Source organism: Falco punctatus (genome assembly GCF_963210335.1).
Source record: "Falco punctatus genome assembly, chromosome: 10".
Taxonomy (NCBI): Eukaryota; Metazoa; Chordata; class Aves; order Falconiformes; family Falconidae; genus Falco; species Falco punctatus.
This window is the reverse complement of record NC_137590.1, coordinates 1,329,560-1,347,220: the sequence shown is the minus strand read 5'-3', so window position 1 is coordinate 1,347,220 and position 17,661 is coordinate 1,329,560. Positions and strand designations below refer to the sequence as shown.

Here is a 17,661-nt window from a genome sequence, read left to right as displayed (position 1 = left end):
AGAAAAAGAATCCCATTACACCGCAATAAACACAAGAGTTTGAGTCACCAATTTAATTTTATACAAGTCAAACTACACATTGTATAAAGAGTACAAGGCAGTTCTAATGTTTGCTATTGCATGTTACAAAAAAAATCAATTTAGCTATAAAGGGGAATTTTTGGGATGAGTCCTATTCCACAATTTAAGTGAATTGGCAACTGTGGTTTAGCAAAGCCTTTGTTAAGACTAGAACTCTAGCTCAAAGAGATTACATTTCCAATAAAGTTCAGACTTACACACAACAGTATTATAGTTCTCCTAGTCTGAAGCAAAATGTTAACATAAATGAGTCAAAAGGGAGGGAAGACAGTTTTATTCACTTAGTTTTCATAACCAATAGGTATTCAGAGGCTGACAAACCATACAACATACTAGTGACTTGGACCACATCCAAGAGACACGTTAAGTGTCTGACAACAGTGACACTTGATATTCGAGAGGAAAAAAAAAAAAAAGAAAAAGAAAAAAAAAGAGCTTTCGTTCTTTCAAGTTTGAAACTTAGGATTTTTCAGCAATACTGTATGATACAGGTTCCGGAGTACCTTTATTACCTTTAATACAGTCACAGTACGGGGGGAATGTTCTTTTGGCAAGTTAAGATACAATACAAATGCTCCAAATTGAGTTTATTGCTGGTCTAACATCTTTGTAGTATTGTTACCAGTTTATACAGTTTGCAGCCTGCTTCCACAAATTAAGATAAACCAGAGAATTATCTGACCTGCCCAGCAAGGCAATCCTGCCTTTGGTAGCAAGCTGTAACCTATTAAGCTAACGATACCCATAGTTCGAAAACCATGAAAAAAATAGGAAAAAGTGATACTTTCAAAAAAGCCCAGATTTAAGCCTGTTTATATTCAGTTTATTTTTAATATAAAAACCACTTTGCACTTAAGAGTAGTTAAGTTACTCCTGCAGAAATGCTATAAAATCAAACTTTTAGCTGAATTTCTACAAAAGGGGGACTTTTCCTGCTTTGTACCACCATCCGATCTTGTATTTTCAAATTTGGGATACAAATGAAACCTTTATGCCTCATTACTTAGTTCTTAGGCCATTCACTCCTGCAAGAGAAAAAACCAACTTCTGAAGTACTAACATAACACTAATGGCCTGACAAGTAGGAAAATGTTCCGTAATAGTGTGCAATGTAAGAGGAGAGTTCTAGTCTTAATCTCTTGAACTAGATCTTGATCGTGAACGAGATTTTGAACGAGATCTGGAGCGGGACCTCGAAGCAGCTCTTTTGGGTGGCGACTCTGAACGAGCCTTGGCAGATTGCTGCTGCTGCGGAGAATTGGAACGAGACCTACTCCTTGACCTGGACTTAGACTTAGCATCTCCTTTACCATTTTCTTTGGGAGATCGAGACCTGGACCTGGATCTGGACCGAGACTTCTCAGACTTCTCCTTGGATCTGCTGTGAGAGCGTGAACCCCTGTCAGACTTGGGTTTCGATTTGCTCTTTGATCTAGACTTCCTGCTTTTAGATCTGGAACGTGAACGGTCTTTGCTTCGTGACCTGGATTTAGATCTTTCAAAAAGAGACAAGAGTTTATTCTGCATGAACTGAAGAGTACTTACAGCAGCTGTATAATACCTATCAATCAGCAAGTAGAAATTCCTGTACCAACAGAAAGCAACGTATCACTTACCGTGAACGGCTTTTGGAGACACTACGGGATCTGCTGCGGCTGCTCCTACTTCTACGACTTCTGCTTCTAGATCGTCTTCTAGATCGCGACCTACAAACATTTAAAATGCAATTTGCCCCTTATTCTTCATCTGGCATGCCCTGCTATCCTACCTAACAGAGGAAAGCTGCTAAAGAACTTCTCAAGAACAGGTATGGCCACACCAAGACGTACTATTCATCCACCCAGTCGATATACTGTCAACGAATGACATCTGATGTTTCACAGACAAAAAACTCTCCAAACTGGCTTTGCTGTATTACCTAAAGTAATACCTTCTACATTCTACGACATCTTCCTATTCCCAAAATACCAGCCAAAGGTTAACTAGTGCAGACAGAGCTAACCTAGACCCATTCTTAGTGTATGTAGTCTTGATGCAGAGACTGGCTCGTCCCAGAACATTACCTTGACCTGCTGCCAGAGTAAGATCGCCTGTGGCTTGACCGTGGCTTGTCTTCAACCAGTCTGATCTTCCTTCCATTTATCTCTGTGCCATCCAGTTTGTCCAGGGCACGCTTCATGTCCGAGTAAGATCGGAACTCAATCACTCCTTCATTTGTACGCTCTTTGTGAGCGTCTGCATAGGTTACCTCACCAGCTTGCCTCATGAAATCCTTCAGGGAGTAGATGAAGAATTACTTAACCATTCCACATGCTTATACTCTATGTTAACTTAAGACAAGTCTGAGCAAATGCAAGAAGCATTAATTGCACGTAGACATTCATGCACAAATACTTCTCAATTACTTCTACCTAAATCAAAATGAACATTGATATTAAAGGAAGTTATTGCTTCCTGCTAGTCACAACAGGCTCCATGATAGAACGTTAATACGTACTTTCAAATCCTGCCAACTACAGCGACTGGAAAGGTTTTCAACAATCAGTCTGTACTCTGTACGAACAGGCGGTCCGTATTTATCTCTTCCAGATTGTCTCCGACTGCTATATCCGCCACCACCCCCACCTTTATTGTACAAAGAAATAAAGTTAGGTCGTCTCCTAGCATGAGGAAAAATAAAATGTTCTGAAAAAGTTAGTTAAACAGTTATATTTACTGGAGTAGGACTTTATTTCTCTAAGCCTCCAATAAACTTTGCAATTTTGCCATAATCTATATTAATGGCAAATCAAACAGACTAAAATCCTACAAGTCTGCGCTCCTAAGATCTGTTAGAGAGTGACTGCTCCTTATTAGATTCACCTTGCTAAGTTTTATTTTACAGAACATTGTAAAATATAAAACTTAACTGATTACATGCATTTCTACATTTTACAAAAACGTTTACTAGTTACACTAAGTACTTACATCACAGTATGAGGTTTTTGGTGGTGGTTTGGCCACAAAACACGCAAGGTAACAGTCACCTAGTTCAGTTTAACCAGTTTTGTCTAACCCTTGGAATCCTCACCATCACCCTGCGTCTAATGGCAAAAGGCTGCTGTCGTCATGGCTTCCGGTAAGGTCAGCCAAAGGGTCATAGGGCAAGGGTCACACAATGTATGGAAAAGCCATGGCCAATCAGGAAAGGCAGTCATCTTAGCCTCAGTGGACACAGCCTCAGCCCCACTGGTCACTTTTAAATTGAAACATCAAGGACTTGTTAAAAAGTTTGAATTGAACATGCAACAATTTTAAACAACATACATTTGATTCTTTTTAAAAAGACAAGATACCCACCCCCCCAACACCAAGCTTCTACAGACTACCAAAAAATGGACCTTAGTACTTTTACTTACAGTACTAGGCCAGCTAGGTTCTTATACGGCTCAGCTCAAGGAGCTATACAAGTTAGCTGAACATATTTACAATATCCCCCACTTAGCACAACAGATTCCTGCTCGAAAACCTCCCCCCTCCCCTTCCATATATATATTTATTCAACTGAAACATTCACATGAAAGTTCACAGCTGATTGCTTCCACCCCAATTATGCAACGGTATTCATTAACGTCAGTGATGCAACATCACCGTATCAGCTAAACGCTCCCGAGAATGCCGGAGCCCTGCACTGGGCAGAGGCCGCTCCCAACGCACCACAGACCCTCGCCACCGGCCACAGCGCTGCGGCCACCGCTGCCTCACGCCACTCGCCCGCTCGCCGCCGGGGGTACCTGCGTGCAGCGCGGGGCCGGGCGCGCAGCCAGCGGGCTCCGGCGCTGCACCAGGCACCCCCCCCGCCAACGGCCGAGCCGCCCCCCGCGCCCCCCCGCCCGAAGCGGCCTCCGAACCACGCAGGAAGACGGGCCCGTACTCACTGCGGCTGCTGTAGCTGTACCCGTCCCTGTCGCGGCGGGGGCCGCGGGCGTGCTCCACGATCACGCGCTCCCCGCACAGATCCTTGCCGTTCAGCTCGTAAACGGCATCGTCGGCGTCGCGGGAGTCCTCGAACTCCACGAAGCCGTAACTAGGAGATGGGAGAACGGCCCGGTGAGCCGCCCGCCCGCGGCAGGACAATGGGGCCGGCCCCGCCGCAGCGCCCCCGCTCCCCCCCGCGCCGCCGCCATCTTGCGCCGGGCGCCACGCGGCAGCGGCCGCGACATGGGGGCGGCGGGGAGGGCCCGGCCGGGCCGGAGGGGACGGCGGGGTGCGTGCGTGCGTGTGTGTGTGTGGGCCGGGCGGGGCCGGCCCTGGGGCCGCGGGGCGCAGCTCACCCGTTTTTGAGGTCAACCTCGAGCAGGCGGCCATAGCCGCTGAAGAAGCGCTGGATGTCCTTCTCCCGGACGTGGTAGCTCAGGCGGCCGATGTAGACGCGCGGCATGTCCGCGGCGGGGGGAAGGGGAGGGAGAGGAGGAGGAGGAGGAGAGGGAGAAGAAGGGAGAAGAAGAGAGAGAGAGAGAGAGAGAGAGAGAAAGGAGGGGAGGGAGGGGGAGAGAGAGAGCGCGAGAGGCGGCGAGAGGGGCGCGGGGACCGGCGCTGCAGGCCCGTACGCACCACAGCCGCGGCCTGCTCCGCAGCACAATGGCGCCCGCCGCCCGCCGCCGCTTTTATAGGAGGGGCGGGGCCGGGGCGGACGTTACGGCGCAGGCCCGGATGGAAGCGGGACGCAGCGGGGACGTCATCACGCCGCCGCGCGCCGGCAGCGAGGGGGCAGCGGTGCGCGTGCGCCTGGCGCCGGGTGGGGCTGAGGCTGCGGCCGCGCCGTTGTGGGCCTGCGCGGTGGCGGCTGCACTGCGGGGGGGCTGGGGGTTGGGGGCTGGGGGCTGCACCTCCACCTCCCAGCGCAGCGGAGGAGGTCGCAGGCCAGTGCCTCCCGCTGCTGCGGCCCGGCAGTCGTCTCCGAGCGGGCCCGCTTCAGCCGGGGCTGGTGCCGGGGAGGGTGGCCCGCCCGAAGGTCCGGGGCCCTCGGGGGGCCCCTCAGGCGGGGGCAGCCCGGGGGCCTCTTGGTGCAGTTGCTGTGTAGGCACGGCTACGTGGGACCCTAATCATGGTCCCCAGTACTCCCCCGAGGTTACAACTTCTGTGTCCGGGCTCGCCTTCAGCATTAGTTAATTTCTTTTGCAGTACTGAAACCGCTGTCTCAGTCTGCTGGGCTGTGCATTGTAATGCTATCTCATGGCGTATACTAGGATTTGTGTATTTGATACAAACTGTAAGTGTAGATTATGTTACAATAACATGTAACATTTTTACAGATACACTATTTTACATATACACTATTTTATATCTTTATAATGTACACTGTACAATTTTTTTAAGGTGGAAAGGCTGCATTTACTACTGGATTTCTCCCAGCTGCATGAGAAGCAGCTCGTGTTTGCCTAATGGTTCAGTACTGTGGGCATCTGGGTTAGTCAGTAATGCAGCCCCCCAAAGACACCATGATTGCTTTCGTTTTCCAGGATGTTACCTGTGTTAATCTGTAACAAAGCAAATGCCAAGTTTGGGTTAAAGAAGTGGGGGGAAATCTCTTGACTTTCACTCGAGAGTCTCTTTTATTTTTTTTTCTTTTCCTTTTCTCCCTCCCCCTTAATAAAAACTTGGTTTGTCCAATACAACAGGCAATGAATGACCTCTTCCGCTATAGTGGACAGCGCTTGGCAGGTTTCACGAGTTCATTGGTTTTGGTCTGCTTTAGAAAGTCTTATGCAGATAAGTTACTAATTTATGGGCCTGCTATAAAATATCACCAAGAGATACTTTGACTTGTGGATAAATTTAACCATTAGCCAGGCCGTAGCATTTGTCAGCTCTGTGTAGACAATTCAAAAGGCTTTTTTTTAGCCCTGAATAGCCCAGCCAAGAAGGGAACAGCACAAGACATGCTGTACCTTACCCTAAGCCTACTGAAATAAAAGCTCTCCTGGAAGAGCTGGGATGTATCTCACACTCATGGTCTTTCAGCTGTTTTGTTTAGAGAACAAGTTCTGAAGCACAAGTTCTGAAACAGGGAAGTGGGAAAAGCATCACAGCTATTGATTGCTAAAATGTAATAGTATCTCCGAGCCTCTCCCATGGACAGCAATGCCACTGCATGGAGCGCTCTATGTACAGGACTGAAGGATGGCTGCTCCTACTAAAAACTCAGAATATAAAAAAAATCCATTTGTTTCAGTCATTTGTGTCTTCTTTGAGATAACTGCAGGTTATAATGTCTGATCATAAACGTCCTTTCCCCACTACAGCTATGTTCTGTTATTTTCCACTCCTGCTCGTAAGAGGATAATGATTCGCTGTCTCAACTTTTAAAAACCTTGGAAATGAGCATTCATCTGAAATTGTCTGTGCTGGCACCTACGAAGTAGGAGAGCTGTGTGCTAAGACTCACTGGGAATGACACAATTAGATAGTTCTTGCTAAAACATCCTGTGCTTGGTTGAAGATAACGTGTAAGCCTGCACTGAAGTACCAGGATAAGAAGGAAAGCTAAGCCTGCTTTTAGGGGTGTCCCTACAAATGGATGCTCCTCAGGATCAGAGCCTTAAATAACTGCCTTTCCTGAAAGATCGGCACTTTCCTCACAGCCCATAAAAGCTGCTGTCTCATAGGTGATGATGCCCATTTCAATGTCTCTGCCTCTTAGTATAAGAAATTTCTTTCCCCCTTCCAAGAGGGAAAAATAAATTCTTCATGACAAAAGCACTGTCCATGCATCCTCTAAGCCTTCAGCTGGTGTTTGTATCACTGTCTTTTCTGGGGAGAACATCCCCACACAATGCCCTAGAAATGGATGAAAACCATTCTGTTCAGTGCAGGGCCATATGGAACATGAGTGAGCACAGACAGTCCCGGCACTTTCTGGCCTCATTTTATGTGTGCAAAGGACAGAGCTTGGGACCTGCCCATCCCAAGTGCTGGAATGTTGAGCAGTAGGAAACAGAAGCACAGGAGTGAGACGGTCCTCCTGTAGTGAGACAGTCAGACAAACCCACTCTAAAAGCAACATTGATTGGAAAAAACCCAAGTAATCAATGGAGCCGTGCAGAAGAGCGAGAGACTGTGAAAGGGACAAGTGGCACTAGGAATGCATTTGCTAGGTAGGGGAGTGTCTAGGGAGGGAAGGAAGGGACAGCTGCCTGATTCTGTCTCCCCTTGGCCTAGCTCGTTACCACAAGCAACACATCCTGCTGACGAGGTGAGCAGAGCTGCCTGGGCCTGAGGCACTGGGTGCCTCCCCAGTTCTGGACCAGTAAAGCACACATGCAGGGTGGCCCTCCATCATACACGTGCTAAGCACATGCAGTGACAGAGGGGCGGTGCGGGTACCTCCACGTGTGCGGTGCCTCTTTCTCCAGAGGAGTATCATTGCCTGTGCCCCATATACTTTTGGTAAGCATACAGAGGATGTGACCACATAGGATGTGAAGTCCCATGTTCCATGGGATACTGATACACTGCTGCTGGCTGGTATGTCAGGCTTCCAAGGGCCCCCATTACATGATGGTTCTCTCTGGGAGGACATCTCAAAGCTCTTGGCAGGTGGCAAAAGAGAGAGATTTGCTGAGGCCACATGGAAGAAGGGAGGGAGGATTCATGTTAGGATGTTGCAGACTTGTTTTGCTTTTCTGTTCCTATAGTTGAGGAGGAATAAAGGGCGTTCTAGGTGCCACCTCACTGGGTGCCATGCTCCATGTCCCGCTCCAGTGCCCCCTCAAGCCATTTCTGAATCCTTGATTCTCACACCCCTGCCCTTTGTTCACTGTTTGTCCCACATAATCAGTTATCTGGCTTTCACCATCGTTTCTTCTTCCTCTAGCCTTCTCCCACCTTGGGGAGCTTGATGGCTGTGTTAGGACCAGCCTGGTGCCCAGTAGGAGAATGACAAAAACTCCTCCTATTCCAAGGCCATTTATGGACCAGCCTTGGCTCTAATTAGAATGGCCTCAGCCCTGTGCTCTCTTGTGCCTTCTCTTATGGTCTGTTGGTAACCCTGAACAGAAAGAAGTGGCTGTAAAGCAGTGACACAGTGAACAGAGATGAGCCTCACCTCTTACGCAATCCAGGCAGGCTGGTGGATGTTGCTCAAAGGAGATGCAGATAAGATCCAATTATCTTCTTCAACCTTCTGGATCAGTGGGCCCAGGCCATTTCCCTGACCTCTCTCTGTTGTGTCCAATTATTTTCACGCCCTTGACTTAACAGTCATATTCCTGACGTACCCGAGCATGCACAGCAGCAGGTTCAGCCTCTGAATCAATAGCCTTTCTCACGCACAGAGGGACGTGTGTTCTTGACCCCTGGGAGCCCCGGATAAATGTCTCCAATGCATTAGTTTTGTGGCCTGATCCGTCAAATCAACCCGCACTGCAGAACTGGAAACCACAGCTCTGTAGTTCAAACTGTTGGTGGTTTTTCCTGGGCCCTTAAGACAAAGAGAGAAATGCAGAAAGATAAGCTTTACAACCTTTTCATGCCACTTCCACAGTGGAAGGTGAGAGGAGTGTCATAAGAAGAAACTACAATTAATCGTTTTTTCCTCCTAAGGGCAAAAGGCTCTAATTTCTTGGTACAAAGGTTTGAAGTCTGTGATTAATCATAATCTGTGAGATATGAAACAGAGCTGTCGTCACCTTTTATGGTTCTTTTATTGTTAGTCCAATAAAAAGTATCACTCCTAATTTGTCTGTCTTGTTGAGGACTAATATTTGTCTAGTGATTATTTCTTATAATCTGTTGTTAGAGGAGCCCTTGGTGTGAAATTCATGCTCTTTCTCCAGTCTTGCCAGCAGTGGGTATGGCTGTATGTGAGCGTTTCATGAAAACAGTATAAAATATGCATATCATGAATTTGTCATGCACCAGCTGTTTGTTGCCAAGACTGGTGTCTCGGCATGCTGCTGTCAAGTGTTACACTTCCCTCTCCCATCACCTCATCCTTGTCACGTCTCTGATGGAGAACCCGGTTCAGAACATGGGTGCTGCTGGGGAGGCAGAGTGGATGGGCAGGCTGGCAGGCTGGCTGGCTTCCTCATGTTTCCCTGTGGCTCCTTGCTGTGAATCCCATAGACACTGACCCTGGAGAGCAAGTCGGGATTCACACGCAAAACATGGGCAATTCAGTTCAGGTCTTTGACAGGTGTATTCAGGTATTATGATCACTGGGTATTTCTCTGCGGACGTACCTGCACCTTCATTTGTTTGTGAGGAAGGGAGGCTTAGGGAGACCAGAGGGCGTGAGGTCCCCCCCCGGCTGTGCAGCAGGCTGTGCCTGCAAGGGTCCCTTCTTCTCACACGTGGGTCCTCCTCCCCAAAGTTCAGGGTCAGGCAGCATTGGAGGGTATAAAGGTCTCTTCCATAGGATGGCAGGAAGAAAGCAAACTGACAAAGCAGTGCTGTCTCAGAGACAGGTCACTGCAAATCAGCGTGCTTGAAATGGATGTTTTCGTATGGATTTTTAGTCCTCCAGCTGCACCAACCTGTTAAAACATAATAGCTCCAAAAGCTGTCATCATCGAGTCACAGTACAAAATAAAAAAGTGTCTCCAAGGGAGCCGAGGCATGGGAGATATTAACAGCTGCCCAGAGCTGTTGCTCAAGCAGCTCGTTATCTGCATTAGCAGCTCCTTTGGAGCCACCACACTAGGTCAGCCCAGCCACTGACTCATGAGCATCAGTCTGGGCTTTGGACTGGACTGAGACCTCCTGACACACATGTAGAGAGCTGCTGAGCTGACCACGGCTGTTTCTGTGCATGAGTTGCTAGGATGTGACTTTTTCCTACTGCTTTTTTTTGCAATATGTGAGTGAATGCCCTTATATATGCTGCAGGTCCCCTATAGGCACAGTCTTTGAAGCACCTTGTTAGGACAGCAGCCAAGTGTAGATGCATGTGGGCTTTCATGGCTTTCAGTCTGTTGTTCTCTCTTCTGTAAATGGGTTTCATTCCCCCATGGACCCTCCATCTGAGCAGGGGCACCCAGAGTGGGTCTGAATGAGTGTTTATACAGCTACAACTTACACATACAGGGATAAATGGATACCCTTGGGCTGTGAAAGCATTTTTTTCTTCTCTCCAGTACCAGTGGCTGATGTTACGTGGGTGATTGCATCTCCCACATGGTCATAGACTTCAGCAAAAGTTCTTGCTCCGTTCCAGGTGGAGGTTCTGTGTGCCCCTGAGGAAGGACACAGGAAGAATGCCATCCATTCTGTGCCCAGACAAAGCACTAATTACATGTTGAACCCAAATTTATTGTATTATTCAATTTGGAGACTGAATATTTCAGCTCATCCTATGTATATTTATGTAAAACCACTTGATCTGTCTGTATGGGGAGCCTAGATACAGCTGGCACACTGCTGGTTTATAACACGTTGTGCTGGTTTTGGCTGGGGTAGAGTTAATTTTCTTCGTAGCAGCCGGGATGGGCTGTGATTTGGAATTGTGCTGAGAACAGCGCTGAGAGCAGGGGGGCGTTTTCCTCGTGGCTGAGCAGAGCTCACACAGAGCCAAGGGCTTTGCTGCCCCTCGCCCACCCCACAGCCAGCAGGCTGGGGGCACAAGGAGCTGGGAGGGGGCACGGCCGGCACAGCTGACCCCCACTGACCCCCGGGACACCCCAACCATGTGGTATCACACAGCGCATAAACTGGGGGGACACTCGGAGTGACGCCGTTGGTCCCCCAGGTCCCCGTTACACAGGATGGAGCCCGGCTGTCCCGGGGTGGCTGAGCAGCGCCCCGCGACGGGCAGTGCAGAATGAACGCCTTGCCGGGCCTGGCTTGCACGTGGCTTTTTCTTCACGAGGAGTGGCCGTGGGGGGCTGATCTACCGGCCGGGGTTAAACCACCGCACAGGTGCCACAGGATGCCAGGACACCTTGGGCTGAACTTGGGCTGAACCCCCTCCCATCTGGGGTGTATTCAAGCCTGAATCCCCAGCCTGTGCTGCCTTACAAGAATATAAAGACGAGTGATGATTTTTTTTCTATATGCCTGCTATCCAGCTCTTACATGCAGGTATCTAGAGGAGCAGGGCAAGGATTTCCAGCTTATTTTTATTTCAGTGATTCTGATGAAAATTTCCCATCTGATCCTGTCCCGGCCCCAGGCAGACCTGGGCTGGGGGCTGTCAGTGCGGACCCCAACTTCGTCTGCCCGTAGGGCCGGCGGAGACCTTCCATCCTGGGAAGTTTTGCTGAGGTTACTTTTCTTTCAGGGACATTTCCATTTTGAAAACATGTCTTCTGTCGGGTGTTCTTTCCTTCCCTGCCAGCCCTCACTCCTGCCCACCGCTGCGATTCTCTGCCACGTTATTTAGCGATAAATGACGTGCCCAGCAGAGGGGTGTAGAAACCAAGCTAAGAGGGACCCGGCTGCCGCCCCGACCCTGCGGAGAGGGGCGGCAGGGGTGGGGGTGATGGAGGAGGTGAGAAGAAGCCCACCAAGCTACCCAGGAGCTGGCGGTGCAGTGGCCCAGACCCCTGCCCCGCTGCGGGCACAGCACTGTGCCCATCACTCCGTGCCGCAGGCAGCATGGACCAGGCGCTGGCCTGGCGATGGCCAGCACGGGGGTTTCTGGCCAAGAGCACAGATTCATAGAATCATTTAGGTTGGAAAAGGCTTTTCAGATCATCAAGTCCGACTGCGAACCCGGCACTGCCAAGTCCATCACTAAACCCTGCCCCTAAGCACCGCATCTGTTTTTTTCAAACACCTGCAGGGACGGCAATCACACCGCCTCCCTGGGCAGCCTGCTCCAAGGCCTGACCACGGGGCATGATGAGCTAAAGGAAACCCCCAGGGGTGCTCTGCTGCTGCCGGGGGCGAAGCAGCCTGTTTCAGGGGCTGGCAGAGGTCTCAGCCTTTCCTGGCTTGGTTTGCTTGGAGAGTGTGGGCTGGACGCCTGCAAGGGCTGGAAAAGCTGCTGCCTGTGTCCGTGCTGGGTCCAGCCAGCAAGCTTGAGGCGAGGTGCGTGGTACTGCTCGGAGCCCTGGCTGTCCTTCGAGCCTGCTGGTGGCTGGAGCAGGTCGTGACTTGCTCATGAGTGGTGGCGGTGCTTTGCCTCCTCTCGCATCCTCCCCTTTCCACCTTTGCCTTCGTGGCTGGCTGCAGGCTGTTTTGCTGCTCAGCAGCTGCCTGTGGCGTGTGTTTTTCTAACAAGACACTTTGGGGCCTTCAAATTGCATCCAAATTTCCTTCTCTCCATCTGCTTTCCAGCCTCTGTCGATCTGCTCTGGGTTCGTGTCAGGCCTTGCAGAAGTGTGTGGCTGCAGGATGGCTCTGTGGAGCACAGCGCATGGAGCCCGCCGGGACGCCCTGCTCAGCGCCTGCCCGCTCGTCCCCAGCGCTGCCGGTGCCGCCTGGGGGGCCGTGGCCAGGGTGGCTACCACAGCCTGGCCACTGCCACAGAGGCAGGGTCTGCCCGCGGCCAGCCCTGGCTGTCCCCGCAGGCAGTGCCTGTGTCCCCGTCCCATGGAGGCTCGTGTCCTGCCCTCCCAGCCCTCCGACCACACTGCAGGGACAAGGGTGGCTGCTGGCATGGGGGGTCTTGGGGTAGGGGGTGGGAAGAGCCTGCTGTAGGCAGTGGCTGGGAGGTGGGTGGGGATGGGGCTCCGAAACCTCAAGTCTGGTGTGAGGGTGGTGGTTTGCCAAGTCTCTTTGCCCGCCATCCTACGGGGCTTTTATCCCCTTCTCCAGCTATTCTCCCTCCCCCTGGCGTTCAACAATTTTTGTTCTGAATAGAAAGCAGAAATTCTATGGACTCCAGGAGCTGAATGAGTGGAGGGACTTTGCAGCGCGGTGGCAAAAGTGTTGACTCATTAAACTGATGTCACAGAAAATGCTCTTTGCATTAAGGAGATTAGTCACAGCTTTTTTTTTTTTCATTTTTTTTTAAAAAAAACAACCCTCTTTAACATCAATGATTCCTTCTCTATGCTTCCCTTGATACTTGGCCTCCTTGGCTCAGGCTGAAACTTATTTAGCATTAAAAATCCCACTCCCAACAGTGTTAATAAAACCTAAACCCTTATGGGCTGGAAATTCAATGAGATGATCTCTCTATGAGAAGCAACCTGTCAGAGCTCCTTCCAAACCACAGTGAAGGAGCAGGGTTTGCAACAGGGAGATCATGAATAAAATGCTTCTGGAAGGAAGTGGAGAGCTAAGGCTTGACAGCAAAATGCCCGACCTGCTAGTGCAGCTGTCATGGAACTGGTGGCATGTGGGGTTGGGCACATGCCCTTCAGTCTGCCAGGCTGCGCTGGCTTGCTGAGGGAGAGGCTGTCCTTGGGATGCTGGCAAGGTTTGCTGCTGGAGCACTATGATGAAGCCAAGCAGGAGGGTTGGACCCAGCTGTCAGAGGCTCTGGAGGCGGATGGAGGAGCCCCAGGAGATCCAGTGAACAGAGCAGAGGTGTTGGGGAAGAGCCGGCAGGAGATGCGATGGTGGTGGATGGGGTGGTGCCACCCCTCCAGGACAGGGCTGGTGGGCAAACGGGGGCATCCTGCCACACGGGAGCAGGGCTGAGCTTGGCCATGGCTTTTAGGCAATGGCCCTTTACTATCCTAGGAGGGGAAAATAATTCTTTTGCTCTGAATTTCTATCAAGTCAAGAGAGCAGCAGCCAGTGCTCATCTGCTGATCCTGAAAGCCAAACATCTAATGAATGATATAAGACTTTCACACGTGTCGCAAGGATAAACATTATCAAATAATTTATTCTTGGATATTTATACATGAGCAGAGATATAGATTTATTCTCAGCAGTGCAAAGTACTTTCCATGAAGGTTATATCTCTGGGCTTTGAATTAAGATGTCTGGAGTTTATTTTTCTCTGCCACAGCTTTATGTGACCAGACTTCAGAATTAACCTGGTAAATCCAGTGAAACATCTCTGGCTTATGCCATGTGTGCGAGAGAGAGGTACTTAATGCCACACACAACTAAACAGAAGAATGACTGTGGTGCAGGTAACTGCTTGCACAATTGGACAGTCTTGTGTTGTGCTTACAGAGCCTGGGATGGAAGGTGCTACTGAAACAAGAACATTTTTGTACCTTTTAGGTGGCACAGAATAGGAAATCGGTGTGTTTGTGGATTTTTCAAGGATGGGTAACCTCTGTAAGAATAGTTCATTAGTTTTCCTCTCCCCAGATTTTACTGATTTGATGGTTTTTTAGTTTGCTTTCACTTTGAAGGCATGACAGATTTTCTTATTAAAATATTGTCATTCATGGCTTAATTTTACCCTTTTCTAATGACTTGCTGCCTTGCTGACAAGCCTGTTTATAAGAATGGTTTAGTGTACACTGTACAAACCTAGGTAGAAGTTTGTTTGGGAGTCATTTAATAAGCTAATTATTTCCCCTCCCCCCCCCCCCCCCCCCCAGTAAAACCTAAAATGCATCCATTGTTCCAGAAAAATAAAACCTGGGTTATCAGCCATGCCTGTAGCATTTCCCATGTGCTATGAAGACATCGGAGCTGAGGACACTCCTGGCACCTTGGTGGTGCCCATGTACAGCAGCACAGAGCTTGCCCAGGCTACTTGGGGCTGCGGGCGGCAGATCGGTGGGTTTTGGCTGAAGCTGGGTGTAGAGCTGAGATCTGCCATGAGACGGCACAGAGGACCTTGAAAGGCTCTTGGTGGGGCTACGGTGACCTCAGCACGTGTTGTATCTGTGGTGGGGTGGGTGCTGTGCAGGGACTGTCCCACTGCCTCCAGCATCTTGTCCTGCTCCAGCAGGGAGCTGACATAAGCGGGCTGAGCCTTGGAGCCAGATACCCACAGTCCCCTCAATCAGGGCATCGCATTGGTGGTCACCGCGGGAGCCCCAAGAAAGGCCTGGTTACCAGGGCAGAGACAGAGCCCTGTTAATGACGCTGGTATCTTCATCAGGGAACTGACCTGCGAACCACTTCTGGAAGCTGCTTGAATGGCTTGTTCTCCACCTCTGCGGAGTGGTCCTGGGGAATGAAGCCTTGAGCAGCTAATAAGCGATCTAGGGGCAACTCGGCCAGCTGAATCTGAGCCTTCAAGTCCTTACAGCAAGTCCAGTCTCCCAGAACGCACTTAAAAAAGGCCAGACCTTGGTGCAGCCCTGGCTTATAGTCCCTGTGTGAAACACACTGCGCGGGTGGGAACAGGCAGGCAGATACAGGAACGTAAGGAGAGAAAGAGCGTGCAGGATGAGAAGTGATGGCATTAGAAGTGAAGACACTCTAAGCTGTGGGATTGCGCAGGGACTGTGGGAAAGAAAAGCTGATTTTGTTTAGGCAACACAGGCGCTGGAGTGGAGTGGCTGCATTTCAGCCTGGCGCTCCCACACCAGGGCAGGGAGAGCTGTGGGAAGGCAAGTCAGAAAGTGGCCTGGACCCCACATATCATGTGCCCTCTCTGGGATGAGCTGTCCCTGTGTGTACAAAGTTCAGCCCAGAGGGTGACACTTCACAGGCAGAATGCCTCGCTTGGCAATATGAAAAAGCAATCAGGCTGTCTGGCGTGTGATTACCAGTGACCTTCCCTTGCAGCTCCTCTGCTCCTGTTTATCAATCTGGAGACATCAGCACCTTCTAATAATGCCAGAGTTGCTGGGAGGGGACAGAAAATAGATTGTCTGACCTGACAGTGCCCCATTTGCAAGCAGTTCGCCTCCCCCCCTGAGTCCTCCTGGAGGCACAAGGGAACTGGGCCAGCAGCAACCAGACTCCGTGCTGCCCCGTCCCACTGGGCTCCGTTCCACCGCAGCCCACATTGCAGGACTGGGCCACTTTAGAGATGGGCACTAGTGCAAAAGAATTCACAGTTGCACACCTTGCCTGTGCTCCCTCCGGGTTCCCTGGATGTGGCAGCATGCTGGAAGACCAGGCATGGGCTGCAACTTCGTGGTCCACAGTGCCATACAACCACAGAAAAGAGAGGTGTTGGCTGTGCAAGCTAAGAGAAATGTGACAGTCAGCTGGCAAACATGAGCTCTCTCCTCCCAGGGATAATTAAGGGTTTTCTTCACATCCCTTTGCCACCAAAGGCTTTTCTCCATCTGGGACTGGGCCCTTTGTATTAGAGTGTTTGGGGTCTCCCCAAACTCTGGAGATCTCTTTGGACTTCTTCTGTCCAAATAATTGTTGGCTGCTGAATTGGCCTCTGATTTAACCAGCTGACTGACTTAAAAAACTGATGTTTTTTTGTCTTTCTGTCCCCACCGCTGTCTCTTGCAATGGGCTTGGAGCAGCAGTCACAGCTGCTTCAGTTATCTCTGAAGCGATTTGCTCGTCTCAGGTCCTCCAGGAGCATCTCCCCAGGGGCGCCATTTGCTGACAGTGAACAGCACTGATTTCCCCAGCTGACCAAAAAATGTGGTGAGACCAGAGTAGCTCCAGCACTCACACCCTCAGCACCAAGCAGGTAGGAGCCGTTGGAGGATTCTGTGGTCCCTCCAGCCACCAGCCAGCTGGTGCTGATCCCAGAACATCTCAAAGTCTTTGAGGAGTTAGCAGCACATGTTAGAGGAACAAGTTTCTCATGAGTAAAAAGAAAACAAGACATGATAACATCCAGAAGAGGTGATGGTGTAGGAGTTCTGTTCAGGATTCATGGATTGCCAGGCTTGTGACCTCCTGAGCACTGCTCCTAACCTTCAGAAATGTTGCTATCAGTTCCCTGCTGCAATGACTGCCAAATAGAGAAGGCAGGAAGAATTAATTGCCGTGTTGTTATTTGAGCTGCAGTAAATTTTCCCTGTGTAGAGACAAAGAAGAGAAATAAGCCAGTGGCTCAGTCTGTCCCATCCTGTTGACACATTCAGCCCTTGCTGTTGTAACCTGCGGATCCAGCCTGGCTGATCACGATCCAGGGGGTGTCCCTGGGTTTATTCTTGTGGATGGATCACTGGAGACATCAGCTTCTTTGGGAGTGATTTATGATCAGGTTAGTTTTTCCAGTCTGCTTTTTGCCTATTCCTTTCCAGACCAAAGAGCTTGTCTGACTGCTAATATTAGCCTGGCTCTGCATAATCAGCTCTCACCAGACACCCAGAAGTGCTCATCTGACATCTCACACTCAGCAGCACTTGAGAGGATGACGAGGCTATCAGCCTGGAGCATCCTCAGGTGAGCCACTTCTCTCTCATCGGGCAGAGGTGGCACGACGTGCCCAGCTCATATTCCCTCTCACCCCTGGATCCACCTAAGCCTGCTTCCACAAATCTAGCTAGGGCTTGATGCAAAGTGCCCTCTCCACCAATCAACCACCCCGCATGTCGGCCCTGCAGCCCCACAGCCAGCAGTGGCCAGCTGGCACTCGTGCACTGGGTGGCTCAGCTGGTGTCCTGTGCTGAGAGGCCAGCTCCAGGTGTGCCATCAGACACCTTCTGAGAGCCTGATTTGGGACTTTAATCATCTCTCATTAATGTAAAGCCTTGGATAAACTTTGGTATATTGCAAAGCAGGGTTCATTTTCTGAAGACCTGCCCAGGGATGCTGAGGCGCAGGACCTGTGTGATGCGGGGTGCAGCAGAGGCTGGCCCAGCAAAGCTGTTG

The 17,661-nt window shown here is 50.2% G+C and overlaps 1 protein-coding gene across 1 annotated transcript; it reads right to left on the bottom strand.

Moving 5' to 3' along the window:
* Nucleotides 1-38: 38 nt before the first annotated feature.
* Nucleotides 39-4,721, bottom strand: SRSF6 (serine and arginine rich splicing factor 6). The gene is made up of 6 exons (XM_080405684.1): nucleotides 4,395-4,721; nucleotides 3,999-4,147; nucleotides 2,579-2,706; nucleotides 2,145-2,353; nucleotides 1,698-1,787; nucleotides 39-1,576 (listed from the first exon to the last, which is right to left on the bottom strand). Exons 1-6 carry the CDS (start codon nucleotides 4,499-4,501, stop codon nucleotides 1,213-1,215), a joined length of 1,047 nt encoding a protein of 348 aa, XP_080261810.1. The 5' UTR covers nucleotides 4,502-4,721; the 3' UTR covers nucleotides 39-1,212.
* Between the last annotated feature and the right edge of the window lie 12,940 nt (nucleotides 4,722-17,661).

What these genes read in the sequence shown, in the direction of transcription:
- SRSF6 (XM_080405684.1), bottom strand. Translation starts at nt 4,501, where the DNA reads ATGCCGCGCGTCTACATCGGCCGCCTGAGCTACCACGTCCGGGAGAAG. An exon ending in GTACAGCTACAGCAGCCGCA is followed by an intron (nt 2,707 to 3,998) that starts GTGAGTACGGGC and finishes TGTACAATAAAG; the next exon opens with GTGGGGGTGGTGGCGGATAT. An exon ending in TACTCTGGCAGCAGGTCAAG is followed by an intron (nt 1,788 to 2,144) that starts GTAATGTTCTGG and finishes AAATGTTTGTAG; the next exon opens with GTCGCGATCTAGAAGACGAT.